This window comes from Sander lucioperca, chromosome 19 (genome assembly GCF_008315115.2).
Source record: "Sander lucioperca isolate FBNREF2018 chromosome 19, SLUC_FBN_1.2, whole genome shotgun sequence".
Classification (NCBI taxonomy): Eukaryota; Metazoa; Chordata; class Actinopteri; order Perciformes; family Percidae; genus Sander; species Sander lucioperca.
The window spans coordinates 21,869,127-21,896,811 of record NC_050191.1 but is presented as its reverse complement, the minus strand read 5'-3'; the positions used below and the strand labels follow the sequence as shown (position 1 = coordinate 21,896,811).

General features: G+C 41.9%; 1 protein-coding gene across 6 annotated transcripts in view; it reads right to left on the bottom strand.

Annotated features, from left to right (window-relative positions):
* LOC116041965 (centrosomal protein of 128 kDa) overlaps positions 1-27,685 on the bottom strand; it is a 91,962-nt gene that overhangs the window by 35,811 nt on the left and 28,466 nt on the right. Inside the window, exons 1-18 of one of the 6 annotated variants that reach the window (XM_031288062.2) lie at positions 27,059-27,496; positions 26,746-26,957; positions 26,478-26,564; positions 25,819-25,945; positions 25,474-25,592; positions 25,017-25,147; positions 24,085-24,157; positions 23,470-23,592; positions 19,633-19,719; positions 18,788-18,862; positions 17,586-17,733; positions 16,307-16,446; positions 14,887-14,958; positions 14,012-14,197; positions 8,939-9,127; positions 7,171-7,632; positions 3,420-3,584; positions 1,322-1,486 (exon numbers count right to left, since the gene is read on the bottom strand). In XM_031288062.2, coding sequence (XP_031143922.2) covers positions 1,322-1,486; positions 3,420-3,584; positions 7,171-7,632; positions 8,939-9,127; positions 14,012-14,197; positions 14,887-14,958; positions 16,307-16,446; positions 17,586-17,733; positions 18,788-18,862; positions 19,633-19,719; positions 23,470-23,592; positions 24,085-24,157; positions 25,017-25,147; positions 25,474-25,592; positions 25,819-25,945; positions 26,478-26,564; positions 26,746-26,913 — 2,517 coding nt within the window. In that variant the 5' untranslated portion in view covers positions 26,914-26,957; positions 27,059-27,496. Of the gene's footprint in view, positions 1-1,321; positions 1,487-3,419; positions 3,585-7,170; positions 7,633-8,938; positions 9,128-14,011; positions 14,198-14,886; positions 14,959-16,306; positions 16,447-17,585; positions 17,734-18,787; positions 18,863-19,632; positions 19,720-23,469; positions 23,593-24,084; positions 24,158-25,016; positions 25,148-25,473; positions 25,593-25,818; positions 25,946-26,477; positions 26,565-26,745; positions 27,498-27,685 lie in introns of those variants that run through there. The other 5 variants (XM_035995290.1, XM_035995291.1, XM_035995293.1 and 2 more) reach the window with 5 other exon arrangements.

The following is a 27,685-nucleotide window of genomic DNA, read 5'->3' as shown; positions in this document are numbered from 1 at the left end:
TCTAACCTATTAACATGGGAGCCGAAATAAAAACGGACACACCAAGCTGCTGACACGCTCAGGCCATGCAGCCAGTGTGCGGGAGGCCTAATATGGTTTCATCTCAAGTCTCAAAAGCCTGTCCACATTAAAGCTTGATTATGGAAATGACATATACAATTAAATATACATATCAGCATGGAATCAAATGACTGCATCATGTAAAAGAGTTGCTAATAGTACCAAAACCAAACTGCAGCTTTTTACCTCACTGTTCTGGTTCTCTGGCCCACACAGATACTGAATGGTTGAGTTCCACAGATCTCACCACATATATATTATTAAAACTGTAGACAGCCATTCTCAGCAAACCATTTCAGACAAGGTAAGTGCATGCCACTTGCCCAGCATTACCTGACAAAAAGCTGAAGTAAACAAGCAACTGGTTTGGAAAGTTGAGCATCTAGCAAACTAACGACCCCAATTTCATTCTCAGGAGTTGGTGGACCATCAGAGCTAATGAGCGAGTCAATATTGGACCAATATTGCACAACTCCAATTGGATGCTTATGTTGATCTGTGTCTGCATGATGGGTGTGTAAATAGGCAAATGTATGCAGCCATGTTCATTATCAAGCTGATGCTATTGGCATCTGTGAGCAGAGATGGCAAAAGTACTCACTTCCCCTACTCAAGTAGAAGTACAGATACTTGTGTTAAAAAATACTCTGGTAGAAGTACTGATTTAACTTCTTTACTCAAGTAAAAGTAACAAAGTACAGGCTTGGAAATTTACTTAAAGTATAAAAGTAGCCTTGAATGTCTTGCTGCTTGTCTGCCAAATCTCTGGGATCTCCATTTTCTTCATTTACAATCATGTCGCCGTCCATACTACTATGTGCTAACGTTACCGCCATCAAGCCGCAATGATTTGCCGTGAATGAATGCTGCCGAATCTGTCGAGTCGTCTTGTAGTGGTGCGTCAAGTGTAACGTATATTCCCATCCAATTAGATTGGATTCGGTATTGATGACGCGAAAAATAATAACAGTGACTCCACTGAAATTATTTGAAACTAAAGTAACAAGCCAATTTTGTAAGGAGTAATGTAATGTAATGTAAGGAGTAGAAAGTACCGATATTCGTGTTAAAAATGTAAGGAGTAAATAAATAGTAAAGTAAAAATATCTGAAAAATCTACTTGAGTACAGTAACGAAGTATTTGTACTTCGTTACTTCCCTGTGAGTTTGTTTTAAAGCCCTATAGTGGCCAAAATTGCTAAATGCAGCTTTAAACACACACAACAATCAAAACAAAATAAGATGGGATTAAATAAAATACCTGTAGTTTGTCTTCACCGTTCCGAGCCAGGCTGCGACAAGCTGCATCTAGTTCCTCCCCTATGGTGGTAAGGACTGCCTCTTGCTCTGCCTCCATCCGCAACACCTTCTCCTCCAGCTTAACAAGCTCTGACTCGGAATCGCGTCTCCGCTCAACCAGCCTGACCTGTGGAGGATGGGAGAGAGCTGAGTCGGGTATTGAGGATTCAAATTAGCGATCGCTGTCTGGTGTTTTTAGTAGAGATGTTTCGATGCAATTTTTTCCTTCCCGATACCGATTCCCACTTTTTTTTTTTTTTTTTTTTTTTAAAAAAGGAGCACCTTGTTCAATTGTATTTGCTAGCTGCCTGCCACCTGAATACACTCTGAAAAAGACCCCTGTGTTGTCTCCTGAGACCGGGCTTTTTCGCAGTGTATCCAGGGGGCAGGCAGCTAGCGGATCAAGGAGAGATGCCTACGATTTGAGACAAAAATTAAATTGTGCTGAAACCATGCAGGAACTCGTAGTGCACCTTTAAAGTAATTTTTTTTCAGGGCTTCAAATTAATTGGGATCGGATCACTGCAGAGTTTCGCATACTCGCCGATACAGATACAAGCATTTTAGGCAGTATAGGAGGCGCATCAGATACTGGTATCGGCATCGGAACAACTCTAGTTTTTAGCTATGTCGTTTGAATCTTACAGGACAATATAAACACATTTATCACAGCAGATTTTCTGTAAATGAGTAAATACATCCAGGTTTGTTTACTGAAGTTGTTACAGTTTACTCAATAATACACACGCAGAAGAAGGACCCACCTTGGGCAGCAGAGAGCCATTCAGTTTCCCCTCACACAAACAGACCTAGTTAAGTTTCCTTCTCTGGCCTGCACTGTCAATAGTTTCACACATTTGATCGATATGTACAGGAACCAACTGATCATTGCTGCCCGGGGAATGTGGATCATTATCTTGTCTCTGGGATAATAAACCACCCATGTTACATTAATAAGAGCTCTTTTTTCCTCCATCCACCCAATTTCAAATCAATACATGGATCCCCAAAGAGCCCCATACAACTTATCAGGGGCCTGTCAGAGAAGTGAATAGGTGTTCAATACTGCAACTGCTGTTGTAAAACACTGGAGGACGTATTGATAAAGACCCTGTAAAAAATAGTGCTGATTTGGCAAACCGTTCTTAGGTTTGTATGACCATGTGACCCTACCAGATATCCTAGATCTTAATGCCAGGAAGGAAGGAAGGAAGGAAGGAAGGAAGGAAAGCTATGTCCTTGTACTTTTGTATATCCCTGTTTTGCTTCCTGTTGCAGTCATATCTGACCCAGCAAAGGAGTTATTGTTCTGGTTATTTGTATGACTGCTGCATGAATAGCCAGTCTTCTAGACTAGAGATGCATTATCTGGTTGTATTTTCATAGTCAAATGTCTTTATTTTTTCTCCTCGTGTATAGTATCAAATAAGGTGTCAAAGTTGCAATGTGAAGCATGCACTAGGGCTGCACAATATATCGTTTTTGGCGCAGTGAACACATCGCGAAAGGTTGCGACACATCGCGAAAGGTTGCGTCATGTGGCGAAAGACACTCAGAGATTTTTTTGTGTTAGTTGAAAGAAAATATCAGTAGAAAATGGCCCTTTAAAATGCAACTCTCGTTCTTTTTTTAGTGGTGCCTTTTATATTCAATTCAATGTTCAGTTTGTAAAATAAAAGAATGTTGGAAATGATTTCCTTTCATTTGTTTTAAATTCTTTGTCGTATTTTTGCAGAATACTGAAAGCAGCAGAAATGCAGAACTGAGTACAGTTTAATATTTGTTTATTTATCACAAGTAATATCGTTATCGCGATATTCAACAACGTTATTGCACATCGCATATTTTCCTCGTACCGTGCAGCCCTAGCCTGCACATTCAGTGAAGAGCATGCTTCTATTAAAACTTAATTAGAATCAGCACAAATATTGGAAAACTTCTGCTGAGGATAGATACACTTCACCGATATGATAACCCATGCTCCACGTTTATTGGAAGTTTCACGTCATTCGATATGAGTCACTAGGTTTGAAAAACTTGTCAAAGGAGGCAGGGCTTACTTTGTCATCCAGTTCCTGTTTGAGTAGCTGGTACTTTCTGTGGAGAAGTGTGTGTGCCTCGTCTTTTGTGCTCAGCTGTGCTGCCAGCTTATCACACTCATCCTTCATCCTGTCCAACTTGATGCGCAGCGCCCCACACAGCTCCCTGTCTGACGCTGCATCCGCCTAGCAGAGAACGGGTGTTTAACACAGGCAGTAATTTGAGATATGAAGGACTGATGGTTTATCTGCTGCAAAAAAAGATCAACTTAAAAGCAATTTGCAGTTTGTTTGTGATTTCCAAGCTCTAAAATAAACTGGGAGAGTAGAATACATTTTCAAAGTTGCCATTTCGTTGACATAAATGCGGCTTAGTGGATCATATAGCATGCCAAATTTGCCAGTGGCCCTTAACGATTATTAAAAGATCTGAAGTCTGGTAGGTACAGGGTAATCTCACAATAAGGTCTGACGTGGCATTCTGTGCCGCACAAACAAACACACATCATTATGCAATGGGTCAAGAGAAATGATTAATGCCATTGCCAAGACTCTTAAATCATAGTCTAAGTCCTTAATTCATGTCTCAGTCCAGCTGAAGCTTGCAAAGGCAAATCCTGCCTCAGACATAAGCTTTCTATCTACAATGATCACATTATAACACACAGCTGAAGATATAGTGAAGTGGAACGAACAACAATAACTGAAGACTGGGAGTGACGGAAATGACACAAACAAAGAAAAAATGAAAAAAACAAACAAAAAAAAAAACAGAACTGCCAGAAGTAAAAAAACAAAAGAGAGAGGACAAACAGATGGAAAATGCTAAATTAGAACTGGAGGGAGGCAGTAAGAGAGGGATTAAGACAGAGAGAGACAGCAAGAGAGAAGATAGAGTGGAGCAGAAATTAAGACTGAGAGGACAAGGACAAGAAAATAAGAATATTTTAAGCTTTTTTCTGACATTTGACTGTATCTAAATCGTAACACAGGCCTCTGGCTGTGCTATGTGAATATTGGGTGGGCTTCTTAGGGACATCTGCAGCACCCGTAGGCTAGTAGTTTAAAACATTCTCGCAAACGCCCTTGTCCTCGCCACACTCGGAAATGACACCATTACAATGAGCTATGTCAGATATTAATGCCATTCAGCACCGCTAATGGGCTAAACTCAACCATATCAGGGAGGACCATGCCCCTTAAGAAACAATGTACCCATGAGGGCTCAGCATTGGAGATATTGAAGGAAGGGAGGCAGTTAGGGCACCGGGGGAAGGAAGTCAAGTGGAGTCGCCTATCTCCGGCACTGCCTTGATGAGACTTCTGAGGTCTGATATCGGAGTTTTTAAATATTCACGCTTGGAGCTTTGGAGTGGCCGTGAGGATCCACGGGGCACCACACACCATTAAGAGCTCAGCTATCCTCGATTCATCCGTACTCAGAGGACAGAGCCGCGGCCAATGAAAAAAATGACTCTAAATGAGGATTTTGTTTGTGTCTCGCTGAGTCGGAAATAGGCCAGATGTTTAGTGGCTGAGGCACGTTACCCTGCGTTGAATGTGAAGTGTGTGCCAATGATAGTCCAAATGTCAATTAGTGTGTGGCACTCTGTGATCCATGCCTAGGTGCAAAGAAAAAAACATCTCTTTGGTTGGCTTATGACCCTGACATCTGATACATAACTCAGAGCTCAGCACTGCATTTTGGAGGGGCCTTTAGGTACGTTTAAAGTATTAGATCAACATTTTTGGAAATACACAGGGTTTCCCGCAGAAAATGTGTTAGTTAAGGTGGTAGGGTGGGGTTTGCCGTCAGACCAGGTATATATAATAATTAGGGGTGGTACGGTTCACAAAATCCACGGTTCGGTTCGTATCACGGTTTTAGGGTCACGGTTTTCGGTTCTGTACGGTTCTTGTTATTTTTTCTTTTAATCTTTAACACTCCAGAAATATACTTCAGCATATGATATATAGCTAAAATTAGCATATTGAATGCATGTTGCACAATACACGCACACAGTGGCAGTTCTATCTATTGTTTTATTTCCGCTGTCATCATAGGTAACATGAAATCCAAAATGTTCCCACACACCAGACTATACACGACGCTAGCACATCCTCCAACTCCGGGCAGCCTTCCTTATCTCTCCCACTTGACATTTCTGCATGTGACGTGACCTGCAGCAGCAGCACTCCATACTCCTGAGGAGCGGTCGGCTCGGCGCCTCTCAAAATCTGACGAAAATCTTTTAAACTGACCTTTGTCGATCAAAAAAGCAGACAGATTCAGCAACTGTATGGCCTATTTCTCGCTTAAAATGTTTTCAGAAACACTTTTCGGTGAACTATTTTCGTAAAATACGAGATCGTATTCAGAACGAGACGCCATTAGAGTCTGTTTTGAAATTCGGGAGCAGCAAGAACCACGTGACGCGTTCGTCCAATCAGCTGCCATGTTGCGTTCGTCACGCTCATCCCCCTTGTCGTTTCCAGTAAGTGTTTTAACATAGGTGTCGAAAGTGGGCACTACGGCAGTAAGTGGTTAGTGCACATTAACAGTGTACTGACAAACTGTGCGACACACACACACTCTGAACCGAGACAAGCGAACCGAGCGGTTCGGATATTTTTTCATGAACCGTACCACCCCATATAATAATATATAAATAATAATATATAATTCATAAATAACCAGCTTTTCAAAATAACAGTTGCAATGTGCAATTTTAACAAACACCATACAAACTATACAACACTATAACAAAAATGTTTTCTTTTTCCCCGGGTAAAGAATGGAGATAGATAGCGCGATGACATTCAACCACCAGATGCCACTGTTCAGAGTGTTGTAAAATGGTACTGCGGCTCCTTTAAAGGCCCTGACACACCAACCAGACAGGCTGACCGTCGGCAGAAAAGGCAGTCGGACTGATCAGCCGGGTCCCGAGGTCCAAAAAATGCCTCAGAACACACTGAGGCGACGCCGACTTGAGCGTACGCTCTGCGCGTGCGCAAAACGTAATACGTCTATAGCAGCTATCTATAGCAGCAGGCGGCGCTGCTCTGTACTGTTTCCATTAACAGTCTGATTATTTCCCAGAAAATGAAAACCGGCAGCTGATTGGACGAACGAGTCATGTGGTTCTTTTTTCTCCGGAAATTCACAGCCAGACTGTCATGGCGGCTTGTTCAGAATACGATCTCATATTGTACTAAAATAGTTCACCGAAACGTGTTTCTGAAAACATTTTAAGCGGGATTTTAACCCCGACGTTATTTATTTTGTAGCGTCGGCCCGAGGTAACGAGTCTCCCCTGGTTTTCTGACCACGGTCGAAAACGAAGCAATCAGGAAAGGTTAACAGGAGACATATCACATATTTAAGGATTGTAAAAACTGATTATTTTTATTTTTTTTTGACGACGTAGGTAAGGCGTCAGGCGTGTGTTGCTTAGGCGTCCGCTTTAACTGCAAAGTGCTGCGGGAAACCCTGGCACATTGTTGCAAAGAGGGGGGGGGGGGGGCAACGAAAACCAAGCTTTCAGAGGAGCTGCAGATGATGGTAAGAGTTTCCCGATGATCTACATAGTTTATTGTGCGGTGAATCATGTCAGGCTGCTCTAAAAGGTGTCCTGAATCAAAAACTAAGACCAGAAAAGTAGTATAATAGCTGCTCTTTAACTGTACTTTTCCTTTATGGAAAAAAAATATACTTTGAGCTTATTAATAAAAAAAAAAAAAAAAAAGAAAAAAAAAAAGGGGGGCTTACCTTGACCTCCGTCAGGTGTGCCTGAATGTCATCCCGCTCTTGACGGCAGAGCTTGAGCATGTCGTGCACTTCCCGGTACCTCTTTGTCCCGCTGCCCTCCATCATGGCCTTTGTGTTGTCCAGTTCTTTCTGATGCACCTCCCTCTGGAGCTGCAGCTGTTGCCCCAGTGCAGCCCGCTCTTCCTGCGCCGCCGTTAGCTTAGCCTGGAGCTCCACGCAGCTCTTCTGGAGCTCCTTCTTGGAGCTCTGCTCCTCAGCCAACCGCTGGACTAGCTGAGCATGGGCGGATGTCATCTGCTTTAGGGCGGCCTGGAGCTCGGCCTGTGTGTCCTGGTCTCTCTGACAGTGGCGGGCTTGGGTGTCTGCTCGCTCCTTCAGCCTATGGTTCTCTTCCTTGAGTCTCGCCTGGACATCGGCCAGACGCTGAGTCTCCTCCTCCAGGGCAGCGGAGGCCTCCCTCACCTAGAGGTTAAGATCTGTTAGAATCTGATCAAAGCTCATTCAATAACTCTTAAGCTGAGGTTTCATTTCATTTTTTACTTTTAACACCTCAAACTGAACAAATTGACAAATTGGTCTGCCAACAGAATTAAATCAACATGTCTGTGGTTAGACTGGGATTTGTACAAGAATGCTAATGTGCAGCAGTTGCTGTTAGCAACTGCCTTTAACCAGGCCCTAAATTCAGTAGTTTCAAGCCAAGTATCGCTGAACTTACACTTCCCCAGAGCTGAAGAATAAAATGAGTTTGAAGTGTGGTACAATCCGAAAAAAGACTCGCACCAATAACACAAAAGCTGATTAACTGCAATTTACTGTACTGTAAGTTGCATGTTGGTCTCACTTGTAGTTGTAATACAGCAAATTATATTTGGACTAGCGAAGAAAGAACTACAAGCCCACAGAATAAATAAAAAAAACTTGCTGCAGGAGCATTTCAATGAGCATTAGGGGTAGCGTTACATTGACGTAGGAAAACTAAGACCTGTTTAAAAGACCTAGAACACAATACTTAAGCACAATAATTCAGTCAATTTAAGACTTTTTAAGACCCCGCGGAAACCCTGCAACCATTCTGGAAAAAAGAAATATACTCTACCTTGGCACAACTTCAATGCTTGCTGACGACTAAAGGTGTCATCTTTACGTGACACCCAAACAGCATACTTCATGGTAATTGACCCTTCGCTAAGCCCCGCCCTCCTTAGTTACTGTTGCTACACCTGACAAGCTTTCGCACCTGGCACGTCTGTTACAGTATGTATGCACCGGTGTCAGACATTCAGTCATTTTTGGCGAACAGGTGAAATATCTGAGAGAGCAAGACAAAAGGGACTGCAGTATGCATTCGAGGGATGTATCCACGCCATAATATGCAACTGATTAGAGAATAATTTCATCAAAATGGAAGCTAAAGCCTATAGGTCCCAGCGCACGCAGCAGCCGCCGCCTCATACGCTGACCATTCAAATGGGAAACACACAAAGTGAGGAACAGCTATGTTCATGCACAGCAGGGTAAGTGCAATTTGAAAATAATCTAATAAATACAAATCAAACAGCTTATCCATACTGTAAGTCTTGTGGAATAAACACAAGACAATGACATTGTGATACTGTTCGATTCAACCTCAATGCTGACTGCTGTCATTTTTTTAAAAGGCAAGCTATCTAGACATAGAGATAGCCTGATGGATTCAAACTTTTTTTTGTGTGTCCCTACTGTGATTTTAAAGATATTGTAGATTTCTGGACGTTCAACCCCATACCTCCCGGATCTCCTGCTCCAGTGACAACTGGCGCTGGCGGGTCTCGGACAGCTCCACGTCCTTGCGGTGGAGCTGTTCTTCGCGCTGGGCCAGACGGCCCAGGATCTCAGCGAGCTCCCTGCGGGCCGCCTCAGTCTGCTGGCTCAGCGCCTTCAGCTGGGCCTGAGAGCTCTGCTTTTCCCTTGCTGCCTGGAGGGAGAAAAAGAGAGCAGTAGCAAAAAAAGAGAGACAGAGAGTGGGGAGGGGAGAGGGGAAGGGAAATGAAGAATGACAAATGAAGAGGAGGAAGACGGTGTACAAAAAAGGAGCTCTAACAATAATGATGAGGGCAAGAGAAAGAGTGACAGAGAGACAGAGGCAGAGAAACATATGCAGTACCAGCTCTCGCGCTGATAGGAAAATGCTAGCACTCAGCTCCCTGATAAGGGACAATGGTCAGGTCTGTTGAAGGCAGATTGCTTCTAATACTCTGGCTTTGACTGGAATTTGCAAAGACTTTGCTGTAGCTCAGAACCTAATCATTTAATTGAGCACTTGATTTTCTCCCTTAATTCATTATGGGTGCAGAAATGATTTTGTAATTAATTCGCGTCCCGTCGAGCATGCCAGGTGGGTGGGTGGGTGTGTGTGTGTGTGTGTGTGTGTGTGTGTGTGTGTGTGTGTGTGTGTGTGTGTGTGTGTGTGTGGGGGGGGGGGGCGGCATAGTAGTCAGTCAGTCAGTAAGTCTGTCTGGGAGGTGACTTTCAAGCTAATAATAATTGTCAGATGTTAATTATTCAACTAAGCACAACCGCTGTAGTATACCTTGCAAAGGTACTCGTACTACTTGACTTTGTATTTGCTTATATTATAATTAAGTTCATTTAAAATACTTTATTCAAGAGTTTTAATTCAACTTTGATACAAAACCCTCTATGCTGTACAGATAGAACAAAGTAGGAATTAAAATGAACTGAGAAAGCCATGCATACCATATCTATCCAACCATTTTGCTTTGTTTGGGTTGAATAGTAACATTAATAGAAAGCTCCAGAACATTTCTCATTTTCTACTACTTGTATTGGTGTGTTCCAATAGGTATTCAATAGTTCTAAATAGCATTTTCCTTTCATTCATTCATTCCTTTAAAACTGAGACCAGTTTCCTACTCTTCATCATAAGAGGACTGCATGTGACATACACCATGGATTGTAACTGACGTGTATTTTATATCTCCTCTTGCCAACTGCTATACCTAAAATGTACAGGAGGTGCTGCTTTTGCTAATTTTCCAGTCCATTTTTACTATGAAAAGACAATAGACAAATTGGACCAGAAAAAGTCATAAATATTCTAACATCAGCATTTCCCCTGTGATAGTAGGTTGATGAAAACGTTGAGATTGACTTGAATGTCCTCCATACTGTAATGTAACAAAGCAGGGAGAACCATCTCCTAATCTTTGTTTATACTCGCGCCTGACACTGTGGTGCGAGCCTCAGCAGAAGGTGTGCCAGCTACGAGCATGCGAGAGGACGCTCAACGCATTGTTCGTTGCAGTATTCTCCAAAATGGCAGGGGGCGTAAAAATAAAAATTCTGTGAATAAGCAAGACGTAGAGAGTGGAAGCAAGGCTGCCTGGCAACAGTAGTAAACACATCCATGGTTACCACTGACTTACCACCAAACATTGCATTATTAGTTACGTTACTTTCCTTTATCTCCAGTTACCTTCCGCTTTCTTTGTGTTGGCATTCTAAACTCTGGTGGATTTATGAGGACTATGGTTAACTGCTCCTCAGATCTCTGCAGGGTAAATCCAGACAGCTAGCTAGACTATCTGTCCAATCTGAGTTTTCTGTTGCACGACTAAAACAACCTTTGAACGCCCGCGTTCCACCAAAACAAGTTCCTTCCGAGGCTATTTTGCAGAGGCACCGTGGCTCTGCTCGGCGCTTAGCACCGCCCATGATGATTGTGATTGGTTTTAGGAACTGCCAATAAACCAGAGCACGTTTTTCTCCCATCCCGGATCGTTGTGTGGACTAGCCAGACCCTCCTCCGCAGCGCTATAGACGAAGGTCTGGCAATGCGAGACTAAGGGCTTTTCAAACAAAAGGCAGCATAAGCACGCTGCGCTCTGAAACCCGTTGTTTCCAATGGCTTGTGCTGTGCCACAGCAGCGTTTTGCTGCGCTGAAAAAAAAGCCAGGGGCACAGCAAAAGACGAGGGGACGTCATTTTTTGGGCCGGCTCATCTCGCACCGGAAATACCACAGGGACCATGAACAATGCTTTAGAGACACAGAGAGCCGTAAAAAATATTTGAAATATAACATCTAAGTAACAGAGTAGAAATTGCTGTCTGTGGTGTCACTCAGCCAACACTTTCCAATATTCTGTGTATCCCTGCAGACAGTTGTAGCAACCTAGTTTGCTTCCCCCATCCCTTGATGTATTCTGATGTCAGTGGGTTGCAGAACTACAGCAAGTGTGGCTAAGATAAATTTGGTTTTATTCTCGCTGCCTGGGACGTCACTATAAACTACTACTACTACTACTACTACTGGAGACGAGAAATGCATTTCAGTACAGACATTCTTGATTACTCCACTTTTTAGATCACACTGTCAAAGTCAAAGCAGGTATGCATGAGCCAGATTCAACTGCTCAGGAAATGCAACAAAGACAGTCGCTGGTTGTTGACAATGCTGCCAGCTGGCTAGCTGTTAGCTCAGCCGGCAGCAGCAGCAGTAGCAGCAGCAGCACTATCCAGAACGGTTGAGACAGAGCTGTAGAGTTCAAATATTTGAGCTGCAGTTGCCCACCAGCGCCAACTGATACCAAGTCAATAAGCTGCAGTGACATTTACCACAGTCTGGTAAACATTTGCTGGATTCTGTGCAACAACGGAGAACTTACACTTCACTTTGTTCAAAGACAGGCCGAAAAGAATGACCATTGCCAACAGGAACAAAAAAGCAGCTGACTATTAAGCTTTTATATAGCCATTAGATTATGCTATCTTGACTACAGTGGGCACAGACACAGTGCTACTTAAACTGTAGTTGTGTACAACAATGTACAACAACAATCATAGTTTTGCTTGCCAGTGTGTTTGTTGTACAATGATACTGTAATTACAACGGATATTGTGTTTGTACACTTTTCATGCAGGCTGCTCGGAGGCTTTAACCCTTGTGTTGTCTTCCAGTCGACCATGCACTTGTTGTCCTTCTGGGTCAAAATTAACACTTTTTATTTTTTCATTTTTTTTGTATATTTTTGACACATTTTCTGATGTTTTTGTCACTTTTTTAAAGCACCTTTTTCAATGTTTTTGTCCCTTTTTTCAACATTTTCGATGCTCTTTTTTACTAACACCAACTTATTACCAATAGTTTTACACGTATTTTTGGAATTCATGGTCAATAAATCTCATTTATAGGAGTGTAGCTAATTTTGAAATGATGAATGATTTTGACTAATATTAGAGGAACGTATGTTGGTAGGTAGGTTTTGAATCCATTTAAATTTTTTCAAATGCTATAAAATTGAATACCCACAATTCAATAAAAGTAGTGATTGAGTACTTGCAATTGTACTTAACGTTTTGGGTAATTTGGTTAAAAAGAAACCCATATTTATCTTATAGAAGTTTTGAGAACGGGTCAAATTTGACCCGAGGACAACATGAGGGTTAACATCAAGTACCTCACTCACAATTCTTATCTGCACCTTGGGACAAACTTTCTTAGCAGGAGAATGGCAATTTCCAGCATCACGAGTAATAGATTTGCGTGAGTCAATGAAATTATGCGCAAAACCCACACTGTGAATTTCAGTGTGGGTATTGTGCACAATTTAATTGAGTCACGCCCTGAGGCTTTGTGTTCCTCCCCCTCCTCCCCCATTTTTTGGGATTGTCCCAAATGGTAATCATCATTTTTTTTCACTATAGCAATATCTTGAAATAGGGCAGACCAGTCCACTCGACTCTATGAGTTGTTATTTACAATGTGAAAACACAGCCAACATTATAAAGATCAGCAGTTACTTTTCCGCAGCTGCTACTGTTGGCTAGGGATCGAGCAATTATCAGCCTGGCTGATTATCGGGGCCGATACAGTATTTGTGAATTTGCTGATTATCTGTATCTGTGTTTTAAAAAGTGCCCTACTTTGGCCCTGCTACAGCTAGGGCTGGGCGATAGGGAGAAAATCAGATATCACGATATTCTTGACCAAATACCTCGATATCGATATTGTGCCGATATTCTAGGGTTGACAATTGGTGCTTTAACAAAATTTCTTCACACTTAGATTTTAGATAAATAATCATCAGTAATGTGGACATAATGTCTAAGTGGGGAAAAGGCAAATAATAGAAGAGCTAGAAAAGTCTGGTAAGTTCAGAAAAGTACATCACTTTACTGTAACGCAGCCTTTAAAACCAGTAAAAGACAACACTTGTGTCATATCACGATAATACGATATCCAAAATCTAAGACGATATCTAGTATCATCACAATATCGATATAATATCGGTATATTTCCCAGCCCTAGCTACAGCTCTGTATGCAACACTAGCAAACAAACTGACAGCATTTCAAAACTTCAGGAAGCTACTTTTGTTAAGTTACTTTTTATTGTATTATGTTTAAAGTTTCCATTTTATTAAATAATTGCTCAAAGCATTTAAACAAACTAGTTTGTACAATTTCAAAATGTTAATTTTGACTAAAAGATTTTCATGTTTACTGTGAATGCATATCGGTTCCAAACAGGGTCCAAAATTAGCACCATGTGCTAGCCAAATGCTGGTAAAATATGCAAGTGGCTGGTAGATTTGCTTCACTCACCAGCCAAAAAACAGTGGTAATCTATTGAGTGGCTGTTCAAATGTGAATATTCACTAGCCATTTGGCTGGTGGGAAAAAAAAAGTTAATTTTGGACCCAGGATCTAAATATTTTTACAGAGTTTCATTAACTGCAAAAAAAATCGGTATTGGCCATGAACAACCAGTATGGTTCGACCCCTAGTGTCAGCTGTGGTGTCAGAAGTCGTGTAATGAATGCATCTCCCTCAGCTGACCTGCGAGGCCTTGTCGGTATGGACCTGAGCCTGGGCTCGCTCCTCCTCCAGCTCCCTCTGCAGCCTCCTGCACTTGGCCCTCCACTGGCGCACCGCCTCCTGGGCCCTGGCCTTCAGTTCATCCCTGCTCCGCGCACTCTCCTGGAGTAACGCCTCCGTCTCTCTCTTCTCCGTCTGTCCCCGGCTCTGAAAGGATGAATGAATTTATAAATAAAGTGTTTATTCATTCTTTATAATCAGGTGTTTTTTTTTTAATCAAGTGTCTAAGGGTGTTTTCACAAATAGTGCTCTTTACAAAAACCGTCTTAAAAGTCATCTTAAAGAGGCCAAAAAAGTGGACCAACAGAAAAAGGACTCCGTTCTTTTGGTGTTCACATTGTCTTACTTGAAAGAGGACGCAGTTCTCTTTCTGGTCCACTTCAGCTCCGATGGGGCCTCAGGGCTAAAATTGATGCAGGTCAAAAGGCACAAGGCAAAGTGAACCTGAAGTGTGTCGTGTTCACGATGCACAGGTGAAGACAACTGCAATGCAGACTTGAAGCGAACCGTACGGTTTGTTTCAGAGGGGTCTCAGTCCCTTTGGAGTGTTCACATATGCGCAACAAAATGCTGATTAATAGGTCTGAGTTCTTTTGGAGGGCGGAAACGGACCAAGTGTGAAAACGCCCTAACAGGCCGAAATCTGAAGGATCTCATTACTGCAGCGTTTACAGCTTCTTTGCATTGTAACTGTGTCAGTGAATGAGGCGCTACACACAGCATGCTTCCGACTTAAACTGCCACTAGAACAAGCACCCTTTGTTTAGAGACCTTGATCCAAATTACCTATCTGCTGATGAATTAACAGTGTGACGCAATAACTGATATTAAAATACCTGAATCTCCCTCAACTGTTCCAGCATTCGCAGCTGCTGTTGCTCCCGCCGCGCCAGGTCTGATGACAATTCCTGGTATATAGAGAAGAGAAAGGTCAAGGACGTGTGTGTGTGTGTGTGTGTGTGTGTGTGTGTGTGTGTGTGTGTGTGTGTCTACTACTACTGCTAATGGGAGGTAAAAGTCAGAAAGGCAGGAGAAAGGGAGACATAGGGGTGGGGAGGAATGGGTTTAGGGCAATGGAAGATAGGATAAGGGAGAAAAAAGACATTGATGACCAGAAGGAAGCAAAAAAAGAAAAAAATGTTTGAGAGACTTTAAGAAAAGACCAACAGTAAAAGGGTGGATTATAGCGAGCAAAGAAGAGGACAAAAGAAAGAAAAGTCACAGAAGGTTGAGACTGTGTTTACATGCTGCCTACAATTGGATTATCTGCAAGGCTGGTCTGAAAAGGAGTCTGAAAGGAGAGTTGCACTGGATTTGCTTCATATCACCGAGAAAATCCCAATCATTTTGAAATTTGGAGTTTGATTGAAGTCTTAAGTAAGGGCAAGTAAGGTTAGCCTGGTTCCGTTTCAGTATTTAGACTGAATAAGACTGCCAGTTGGGAGTAATTAGTCATAGACTGATTAGTCACAGGCCTATTAGACAGTATATAAATTCAGTCACTGAGAAATTGAATCTTCCACCCTATTCTCCTCATTACACTTCATTTTTCTCATTTACCGATGAAATGAAACACTTCCAACTTCTATTTTGATCTCGGCATTAAAAACCATAAGAGACGCCCGAGGTGATACATGCAAACACCCACTTCATCTTTTAACACCTACTCTGCAATAGGGGAAGCGTGGGAGTTTAAACACATTTTTAGTGAAAGAAACATCAGAGATTAGAGGAATGTGCTTAAGCTGTAAGTGCAGCTATTTCTACTAACATTTTATTGATACCCACCATAGCCTACCCCTGCTTAGCTAAGGGAATTTGGTTGGTTTTTTTTATGTCTTGTTACAGTGATGGAAGTGACACATTGCACCAGTCTGAGAAGGAAAAATGACTGATGGTTGACTTCTGATCTCCTATTCCAACTGTCACTTCATCTGAGAATTTTAAGAGGATCAAGTGGCACGGAGTTGGCGGAGGATGCGACCACGGATGAGAGGCACCCGACAAACTGAAATAACCCTGCTCAGGGTGGAGACACCACCGGCAAAGTCAAAGAGCATGCTTCTGTTGTGTTCGTTTGCACTCCAACTGAGAGATCCTCAATGTTTCCCATTTATTCTCAGAGTAGACTGCAAAGACAGCCACATAGATTACTAAGGAAAGGAATGAGATGCAATGCCTTCTCTGAACCCCTGGTTTTATAAGCCATTTCCTTAATATAACTAGCCATTCTCAGGGAATTTCTCTGATACACACCTCCACCTGTACGCTGAGTGTGACCCTCTCCTTCTCCTTGCGGTCCAGAGTTCTAGTCAGTTCTTCAACCTCACTGAGGACTGAGGCGGTGCGCAGCTGGGCTCGCAGCTCCGCCACTTCTTTCTCCAGATCCAAGCGATCTATGAACATGCACACACACATGGGGACACGTAATCAAAGTGTTGTTACAATTGATTTCTACGTGTGGAGACAAGAAACGTAGAACACGCAGTGACAAGAAACTTCAGGTGGCAGATGGATTAGGGAGCACAATAAAAAGCACAGCAACATTTTTTGAGCGAGATAAATATTTAAGCAAAGTTCCTTTTTAATTATTTTCTAACCTTACTCTGAACTTCTTTTAGCTCTTTACTTTATATTATACCTACTATATCATATGCGGACATGTCAATCAATTCACTTGATCACCTAGGGCAGACCGAGTTAACAGACGTGACGTGGTAACAGAGTATAACTTAAGTGATAAGAGATGCAAATTAGGCAGGATTAAGGCTGAACGATTAATCAAATTCAAACCAAAGTCGCAATGTAATAGAAGGCAGAATATACCACAATACAAGCAACCAGAGGGTCGGAAACACCTCGCCCCGTGGGCTTTACCTGCACACACGCTGCCCTACGCGCCACGTGACGCATGCCAATGAGAGTAGATGAAGAAAACAACTTGTAAACTCCGCCACGCGCACCTTCGATGCTCGCAGTACTTCTGTGTGAAAATGGCCAAGGCCGGGTTCAAGTGCAATCCACGTTTACATGTTACATTGTTGTAAGAGTAGCGTAATGTGTGCATAGCGAGTAGAGGTGTGAATCTTCACTGATCTCCAGATTCGATTACGATTATGTCAGCGATTCGATAGCTCGATGCATCACGATGCGTCAAATACATTTTTCTATTAAAGCCATATAGGATATTTAATTCATAGCTTTTCAAGCTTCAAAAACAAAACATTCTGCAGTGCTCTAATACTAAATAAATTGGATACATAAAACTACAGCACTGAGCACATGGCACTTCCTGAATATGCAAAACATAACAGAATATGTAAACAGAAATGTTGTTTGGCCTACATTAAATTGTAAACAGAAATAATCGATTATGGTTCGGCCGATTATCGATGCAGCATCGTCCATGTCCATGATTCGATGCATCGATTATTTGATTAATTTCAACACCTCTAATAGCGAGTGTGTGGGTTGCGCGAGAAAGAGAGTGACAGTGGATCAGAGCAGACAGGCAGACCCGACTTAAATTCAGTACCTGGCCTTCGCAGTCCCCCTCTTCCCTCCTCCCTGTCAGTGTGGTTGCCATGTGGCTGAGCAGCGGGCTGAGAAGTCTCCAGCCGGACCCTCTGGAGCTCAGTCTTCTCTTTCCTCGTCCTCAGCAGCTCGCCGCGCATGTCCTCCACCTGGGGATCATCAGCCGTGTAAATCAGACACAGAGAAAGACATCGGACTGTCTGACAGCGGGCAAACCCACACTGAGGTTCTCCGAGTATACGCTGCAGGGTTTCCCCCAGAAAAGTTGTTTAGCCCAGTGGCAAGTGTCTTTGTTTTCGACGAGGGCCCGGCTGGGGCCAGCCACAGACTGATAGCAGCATTAATGTAGAGTCCAATAGCTTCTGTGGTCGCAGAATCATGGACGGAATTGCAAAATTCAGAATTTAAAAAAGCTATCAGACAGATTCCATACATTATCCTAGGTTAAGTCAGTGCTAAAAGTAGTAGTAGTAGATAACTTTATTTTCCCCGTGGGGCAGTTGGGTTTGCGGCACAATTGCAAGGCACTTCATGACAGGACATCAGACATATGATACAAACAAATAGTCCCTACATCAGACACCGACAGACATAACACGAAGATCATACATCACACACTACACTGTACACCCTTAGGTATGACCAGGCCAGCTGGATATCTAGCTTATTTTGACTGATTTAAGGCTTTTATGGCTTGTGGTACAAAAGAGAATTTGGATCTGTTCTTTATGTCTTGGTCAGAAGGGGTGGGCAGAAACGACGCCTAGATGGCAGTAGTTTAAAATGAGATGCCAGGGGGTGTGTGTAGTCACATACAATGTTATTGGCTTTTCTCACCAGTCTGTCTTTGTAAATGTGTTCAATGCTTGGTAGTGTTATCCCAAGTAACTTGCTGGCAGCTGTAACTGTTTTTCTGAGTGTCTTTTTCTGTGACTAACTAGAGATTTGAAAATATGACTACGTCTAATTTAGTTTCCAACTGAGCCGTAAAACAAAAAAACTGTAGTTTTAAAAAACTTTTTAAAATGCATTCAGAAATAATTCCCAGTGGCTTAGGCCTGGTGCAGGGCAACTTGGGCCTGGTGGGCCACCAGGCTCGCAATACACTGGAGCAAACGCTGCACTGCATGTTTATCGTTTTGTCTCCTGAGGTTTACTATATCTATATACAGTCGGGTACAGCACACACAGACACAAACAAACCTGTTGAACAAGGGACTCTCTGCTTTGCTCAGACTGTTCGAGTAGTCTCCTAGCTCTCTCCAGTTCCTGCTCCATCTGAGGAAAGCAGAACAACAACAATGTCAGGACAACAGTGGTATGGAGGTTCAGAATGAGCATTACCTACAAAGTTCATCTTTATGAACAGAATCTACAATCTACACATTTAGAATGTATATAATTTCAGTTAGGCATAATTATGAAAGCATGTGAACTGTGTCAGCGACGTGAAAATATGAATGTTAACTACTACTGCTGCCAGTAAGGAGTTACAACGCATACTAGGATACGGAGTTCCTAAAAGTAGTTTGGTGCTTTATCTATGCAAGTTCTCTAAAGAAAGTATCATTGCTAGTGATATTTGATGAAAATACTGCTAGTAGCTAGCAAAAACCTCTCACTCAGAACTGTGGTAAAGAAACACCACAAACGAAAAACCGATGGCTAACAACTGTGGAAGACATTTTTTCTGATGGGGAAGATTGACACACAAACTAAGGCTACAAGAAGCACAACTGGACAGAAATTGGAGGGGAAAAAAATGACTCTATACAAGACTCAAAATGACGACACTGAAGAATAATAGTTAATAGAAACATTACTCTCCAAGGATGTAAAAATGTGAAGGCAACTCCCAAGCAGATTTCTTTTTGCTTTGCTTGTTAGTGTTTGTTACTACTACTGCTGCCAATTCAGTAAAATGATGCAGTAAAGAAATAAGCAGGAACTTGTATAAGGCAAACTTTTATGGCACGGAATTCATAATAATCTACCATCTTTTCTACTTTTTTAACACAAAACATTCCTTTGAGAATACATATATTTACCTTGGACTTCTCCCTGTCTGCTTTCAGTAGCCTGACTGTAACAGCCTCCTCTCTCTCGTGGGCTTGAACTTGGCGTCTCTCTAAAGTCTACAAAACATAATGCACAGGCCACAACAGTATGTATCATTATAACAGCACGCGTATAAGAGTAGTGTAAGAATGCAATATGAGAGGTGCCATTGCATCATAGCATCCCCCATCTCCTCTTCTTGGAAGGAGACACTGGCATCTTGGTGGATTTGTACAAGAGCTTAGATCCCACTCAATCCCACTCATTCTGAGCGGCCTACGATGACAGATTACCGACTGCTGAATAATATCTACCCAAGTGACTCATCATCTATTTGATTCACATCACAGCCATCGGTGGGGAATAAATGTGCCCTCTGCTCTCCCTCCTCTCCTGCTCTTTAGTAGTAAAAGAGATTATTTTCCTCTTCATGTCCTCACGCTTGTTTATTTACCCTTAATTTTTTGGACAAATGCATAATTTCCCATCGCCCTGGGCCCTGCTGGTGTCCCATTAGGGCACTACGGAGGAGAGGGATGCAAATAAATTGGTAGCTGCTATCATCATACACACACACACACACACAGTGTGTTGAAAAGTCTAGCTCACAAAAGATAATCAGTCTGGCTACAGCTACACAGCGCCCCTCTGTGGTCTACTAATAAACTGCAGGAAGCATGTGAGCCTCAAAAAGGACCGATGCCAAGACACTGATAAACTTTGACAAAACGCTGTCCTTAGAACCAGGATCCAAGAAATTAATGTTTGAGTTATTAAAAAAAAAAAATTAACTCACATTATGGTAATGATGTATTATGGATGATTTGTGTGGCTAAATGGAAAGGAGCAATAATACTAGATTATGTGTTCTTTACTATGACTGGGGGCATCTAATGAGTGCATGTAGCTTCGAGTCTACATCCCTAAAGTGCACCTAATGACGGAGCTCTCTCAGCTATAAACACTTCGAGACAAATGCACACCTAAAATAAAAAATGATTGGCATGAAATATGGGAAAGTAGCAATCGCATGCTTAGCAACCATTTGCACTGCGTCGAAGTAATTGCCTAGGTGTGCTTTATGGTGTCATAAAGCAGAGCAAGAGGGCTTGGTGACACAGTGAGAGAACGGCTGCTTTAACAAAGAAGAAAACACTGCAGTACATTAGAGAGAAAACCCTTCAGTAAGACACAATGCGGGAGTGCATGCTCTGTGAATGATGGATCGCACTTTTGTACACGGACATAAATATAAATAACCAAATGTATCCAATTGTGTGGAAGATAACAAATCACAGTGATTACAGTATCTTTTTGTACATCTTTTTATGTAAAGGTGAAGAGTAATCACTCAACAGAGATCATCAGAATGTTTTCGCATTTGTTTTTTTAATACCACCAAGCTTGCACATGAACCTACCAGAGTTGGCAAACAGAAGGGCTTATGATTTTTTATAAGGACACTCGAAAATGAGATGCTACATCTCAAGGGGCTATCTTTTCAATACATTCAAATTTATAATTGAGCATTCATAATTTGTGTAAATGTCAGTGGTCTGCATTACTACTTAGATTTAACCAATAGGCATTTGTTGTTGCTGCTGGTCCTACGTGGTTAAAAAGGTCCTGTTGACTTGCTTTCTCTTTACTGCATCAGCCAAATCTCTCCTCATAAATAATTCAAGATTGGAATGATGACTGCTTGACCAGCTGGTCTCAGACATGTAAAACCACCCTTTTGAGATAGTATACTTTGAACTACAATGAAAGCATTCGATAGAGGTGACTGCTTCAGACCAGTAAGGAAGTGGCCATTAAAGGGGAACTATTATATAGCATTTTCAGGTTCATACTTGTATTTTGTGATTCTACTAGAACATGTTTACATGATTTTTATCAACAAGGCTGACACTATCAGATCTTGTATTTCACCTACTGATCATGACCCTTCTACGTCAATCCTATGCCCTGCTTCTCTGAATTGTTTTGTGTCTGTGGCCCTGTCAGCATTGATGGATATTGTACCACACATGAAACCTACCTATTCATCTTCAGATATTGTTCCCTCTCGTCTTTTGAAAGAGGTATTTGATACTATTGGTCCCAGCCTCTTGTCTGTAATAAATAGCTCTCTTATGAATGGCACAGTCCCATCTAGCTTTAAACATGCTGTGGTTCAGCCTCTAAAAAAAACTAGGGATGCACCGAATTCGGCTTCGGATTCGGCCGAATATTGGGCTTTTTGACGGGGTTCGGTTTCAGTCTGGTTTCAGAGTACACCATAGCACAGAAACAGCACTTCTTAAAGTGCTAAATGATTTGTTGCTGTTCGGTGACGGAGGAAATTGTGCTATTATACTCTTGCTGGACCTTAGTGCTGCATTTGACACTGTTGGTCATGTCATCTTGTTGGATCGCCTTCAGCATAGGGTAGGGATAAAGAGAGAGTAAAGAGAATTAAAAAGTAAGACCGGTGGGACCGGCCCATTCTGGGAACGGCAAGGATTGCGGGTGGATTACGTGTATAGAGCAACGGCTTATACATTGTCCCATACTAGCAGCCTAAAATCTCATATTTTATCTGCTTTTATATTTTTTCATTGTTTTTAACTGCTCTTTAATGTTTAATTTCTTATACTGCACTGTAACTTTTATTCTTGTATTTTATCTGTTTTTAATTTGTTTTTCGTTTTTAACTGCTCTTTAATGTTTTATGTAAAGCACTTTGAATTGCCCTGTTGAGCTGTGCTATACAAATAAAGCTGCCTTGCCTTGCCTAGGGATCCAGGCTGTTGCTCTACAGTGGTTCAATTCTTATTTAAAAAATAGAACCTTTTCTGTTGAAATTAGAAATATCTCCTCCTCTTCGGCAGCGATTACATGCGGTGTACCTCAAGGTTCGATTTTAGGGCCAATTTTATTCTCTTTGTTCATGCTCCTATTGGGCTCCATTCTTCAGAAACATAACATATCTTATCACTGTTATGCTGATGACACACAGCTGTACCTGCCTCTAAAAACAGGTAATACCAGCTCTTTAAAGTCCCTTTTTCACTGCCTTAAAGACTTTAAGTGCTGGATGGCTAACAACTTTCTCCAACTTAATGAGAGTAAGACAGAAGTCATGTTGTTTGGCCCCCCAAATTCAGATGACGAACTTTCGAAAACTTTGGGGACTTTAGCCTCAAGTGTGCGCCCTTTTGCCAGAAATCTATCAAAATTACTTCTAAACAAATTAGTTCTGTTGTCAAATGGAGCTTTTTTCATCTCAGGACTATTGCTAAACTAAAATTCTTCCTCTGTCGTAAGGACTTGGAGACTGTTATTCATGCTCTTATTTCGTCTCGTATTGACTACTGCAATTCCTTTTATTCTGGGATTTACCAATCATCTTTATCATGCCTGCAGCTTGTCCAGAATGCGGCTGCTAGATTGTTGACTGGTACCAGAAAGAGGGATCATATCTCCCCGATATTTGCTTCTCTTCACTGGTTACCGGTCAAATATAGAATCGATTTTAAGGTAATGTTACTTGTTTTTAAGGCATTACATGGATTGGCCCCTTTATATATTGCTGATCTCCTTACCCTACATCACTCTTCCAGGAACCTAAGATCATCTAATCAGTTCCTTTTAGCTATTCCACAGTCTCGGAAAATAAAATGAAGTATTGTTATGTTCCATCTTGTCCTGTCCACTGTCCCTTGATTAAATTATACGCCGTCATGTTGTCTCTAGATTCTTTTTCGGCGTTGTCTGTGTTAATGTGAGAGAACACAAGAGTGTCGACAGTGAGGTGTGGGATAACAGCAGATGAGTGGTGTCACCTCCTGCAGCTCGTCAGACACGGCCACCCGCTGACTCGGTCTTCTCTCTCTCTCTGCACCGCTCTGCTCCGTACGCATCTCTCTCTCGAGCTCGTGCAGACGCCGCTCCACACGAGACGACACCTGCAGACAGGGAGACGGAGGACGCCTGAGGTCACGCAAACATCACCGGTGCAGGCATGGCAGCAGGATATGATAAATGAGACAACAGGAAATTAAAAGTGTGGCTGACAAATAAAAATCTCTTTTAGAACTGACTGGAGGTGTGATGTTCACGATGCAAGAATTCCCTGTCTAATCAGGAAGCGTCACGTCCACAGACGTGGATGTGACGCTTCCTAAGATAAGAAATATTAAACATGTAGGCTGTCATTTGGAGCGGCGTATTTGTCACAGTAGCGAGGGTGCGGCGAGGGGCCATGTGCCTGGAAATTATACTGAAATATTTGGTAAAGTTAGACTTCACTGGAGTTACATTTGTAAAAGAGGACGCCATATGTCCGTAGCAGTTTTCTGTTCAAACTACAAAAATATTTGCATATTGCATGCTTTATACAACAGCGTTTATTCATCAGAAACTGTGATGTGATGTCCTAAAATTTAGCTACAACTCACTGAGGCCTGTCTCGGGGAAGTTGTCATGTGCTCTGTGAGGCTCTCCATCGCTCGCCGGGTGTCAATATCAGACCTATAAAAAGCAGAGAAATATTCACACATCAGAGTCCTCTGTCGTTTGGAAAAATCCTTTCCCAGGACACCATTGATCAAAATGTGAATGCATAATGTGACGCCACTAAAAATAATTATGCGGCATCAGATGTTGAAATATAGTGGCAGATCAATTTGGTGTGGTCAGCAGCGCCAGGGAGGAGAGCTTTTTTTAATAAACTCAAAATGTCAAATTCTAATACATAGGTGAAAGAAAGATCTGCTGCCTTATGACTTTTCAGTGCCTTCACTTTAAGTTTCAGATGACACTTTAATCACTTTCTCGTCAAGGAGATTTCAAAGACCCGAAAACGCAATGCATTTGTTTTCAAAGCTCAAGCAAAAACTTTTCTATGTACAGTGAATATATAAAATAAAGATCAATATCCAGTCAGAGCCCAGGCCTAAGTTTGCATAGAAAATCTGTGGGAAGACATAAAGAAGAGACCGCAGAAGAGTCAATTAAAATTCGTAAAGCCTCATCCAAACATTCAAACCAGTTTTACAGCAAAGCTAAAATCTTATAAATTGGACAGAGCCTGCTCTAATTAGTTTTCATTCCTGACCTCAAGGCACTTAAACAAAAAATATCTGCGAATAAACATTGTTACCGTGCATGTCCATTGTCTGCAGTTGTTATCTCTATTTTACTCTTTTATTTCTGTGGCTCGAGAGACAATGTATGCTACCTGTCACTATGGCAGGTAGCAATACACCATTTGAAAACTCAATTCTAAAAATCACCATGTCATAAATTACAACAAATGTCAATGACTGGTGAATTCAGTTGTGTACTAACCAATGTGCTATGTGGAAGAAACAAAAAAACTTAAGTTTACTGTTTTTGATGTTCAGACTTTGCCGCTCCCCTCAGATACCTATTTCTCCTGAGGATTTCTCTATCCAGGTCATCAGACATTCTATGCTGGTCACAGCGCAGATCCCTCAAGGATTGGTGCAAAGCGTGAATCTATGTGGGAGAGCCACAGATAGGTAAAGAACATACAACATTATGCAAAGCCAAAATTTGGACATCATTGCCTTTACAGAGATGCGTATTGCAACCACAGTGGAAAGCCAAAAATAAATAGGGGCTCCTAAACACACTTCAGACCCTTAATACTAACATGCACAATATCTCATTCAAATAAAATCTTATCAAGCTCCTTTAAGATTAGCATTACAAATTCCATTTCAATGATTCTGATGCAGTGTGCCCTCCTGTGGACACTTACTGACACTACATGACAGTAACAAGTGGCACTGATTGATAGTTAGTTTGTCACCATTCCTTACATCCTCTCCTTTCAAGCTGGCATCCTTGAAGCGAACACCGGCAGACTGAGACCTCCGTCTCCTCCCTGGAGCGCTTGTATAGTCTTTCAGTGGAGAAGTAGGGTAGAAACGCTGGTCATCTGAAGTTACAGATGTACATATGTTATATAGTGTTATAGAAGGAGCCAGAGAACCAAACACAAATACCACAAACTCACTGCACAACATTTTAAAGGTGTTATTTTCATGTTTGTTGCCATTTTGAATATAATTTCTGTGCTATGTATCATCTCTATGCAAATGATCCAGAACTAAGACTACAACGAAAGGACAGCTGACAGCAAAATCCTTTCTATTACTCCTTACCTGATCCCGAGCAAGCCTCCAGGTCACTGGTGTGCAGGGTGGAGGCAGAAGCACTCCGAGCCTCGTTGGATCTGCTCACCCTCTGCGTCTGCAGCTGACTGATTGACTCTTCCAGGGTCTCCCTGAGCTGGTGCAGAAAAAAAATCAAATATTAAACAATAAACTGAGTGAGAAAATAGAAAATTGTTTAATAGGTCAAAAAGATTAATATCATCCCTGATAAGATCTAGAGAAGTAGAAATGAAGAGAAAGAAAACATTTAAAGTGAGTGAAATAAAGGATGACTGGCTAAACAATGAAATAGTGGACTAAAATATAACTTAAATACATAACCAAGCAATTAGATTGGTATGTTATTGTTCTGGAAATGTTATGGATATGCAGTGAAGATGTGGATTTACGAAACACCTGACAAATGCCTCACACTGTCCAGTGTTGGTGCAACAGCATTCCCACAACTATTGGGGAAAAAAAGTCTATTCAAAATAGCTCCAATAAGCACACAAAGGGCTTTGTGATAGCCTACAACATGCATTTGAAACAAATCTGACATAAAAACATGGCCATATAACGGAAAGACCTATGTCAAATCATCTGTATCTTTAAGGTGTGAGAAGAATATTATGATTAAATCGTAATAAATAGAACAGGTGTCTGACCAGTGTCATGGCTTCAGCCTGATCGTCTGTATGCTCCCTGTATTGGCCCAGCATCCGGTCTACTTTGGTCAAGTTCCTACTGGTGTCCTGCCAGAGAAAAGAAGCTTTTATTTAACAATTACTGGAATACGTTTAGAAACCAATGCAAGCTAGTAAACATATAGACCTCAAAAAGTAAGTGTGGAGGGAAGCTGATGTATTGCTACTGTAAGTTTTTAATCCTGGTAACGTTAGCTAGCTAGGTGTCTGATGAGGCAGAGCAAAGTACCTGTAAAGTGCTTGCCAGTGTGCTGATCTTCTCGGAGATGTTAACGGGTCGACCATCACTCCCACTTCCACTCCCCCTGTCCCGGCCAGATCTGCGGTGGGCTTCACGCCCCCGAGGCCTGTGCACCCGCGTCCTGTTGTATGAATCCGACTCACTGGATGTATCCATAGTTTGGGACAGGGCAGGTTTACGATGAAGACGACGAAAAACGGCTGAGTGGGAAAAGCTGACGATTAGTGACCAGCACTAGCTTCGTCTGCAGAAGACGCTAACTGATAACTGCAACGTTAATCAGATTAACGAACAAACTGACCTGATTTTTAGCTTTCTTTGCACAAGATACTTTTGTCATAGCTAGCGGAAATGTCATCGTTACCTTAGTAACCTGTGGAGACAGAGAGCTATCTGACCAGCAAACCACTACGATTCAAACTGCCCTCTTCCATCAATCACTGCGCTAGGCATTGTTGAGGGTGATGCTCCTCCTGGCTAGCAACAAGTGGCAACTGTTACTACTATGAACGTTAGCTAGCTAGCTAACCCAACGTTAGCCAACTAGTTTAGCCTTGTGAAAATATAGTGAAAACTGCAGAACAATGTATATGTCCAGCGGAAACGGAGGAAATAAATGCTACCGGCTATGAATACGTCACACAAGAAGAGTGATAGCTAACAGTAGAACAACCACAGCTTCACCGTGCTATGGCAACTTGAACTGGCCGCGTCTGAGCAGGAAAACAACAGACCACAGCGGCTCCAAAGGACGCCGGGAAATGTATGCTGCCAACGATGGAGCAGTGTGGGAATGTATTATTTGTGAACTACATTGTCCAAAGGCATGCGTTAGCGCCAGTGTTGCCGCTCGTCAGTTAGAAACGATAGGAAAAGAAAGAAAAGGGGAAAAAAAGAATACTATTGTTTATCGCATAAGAAAATAAAA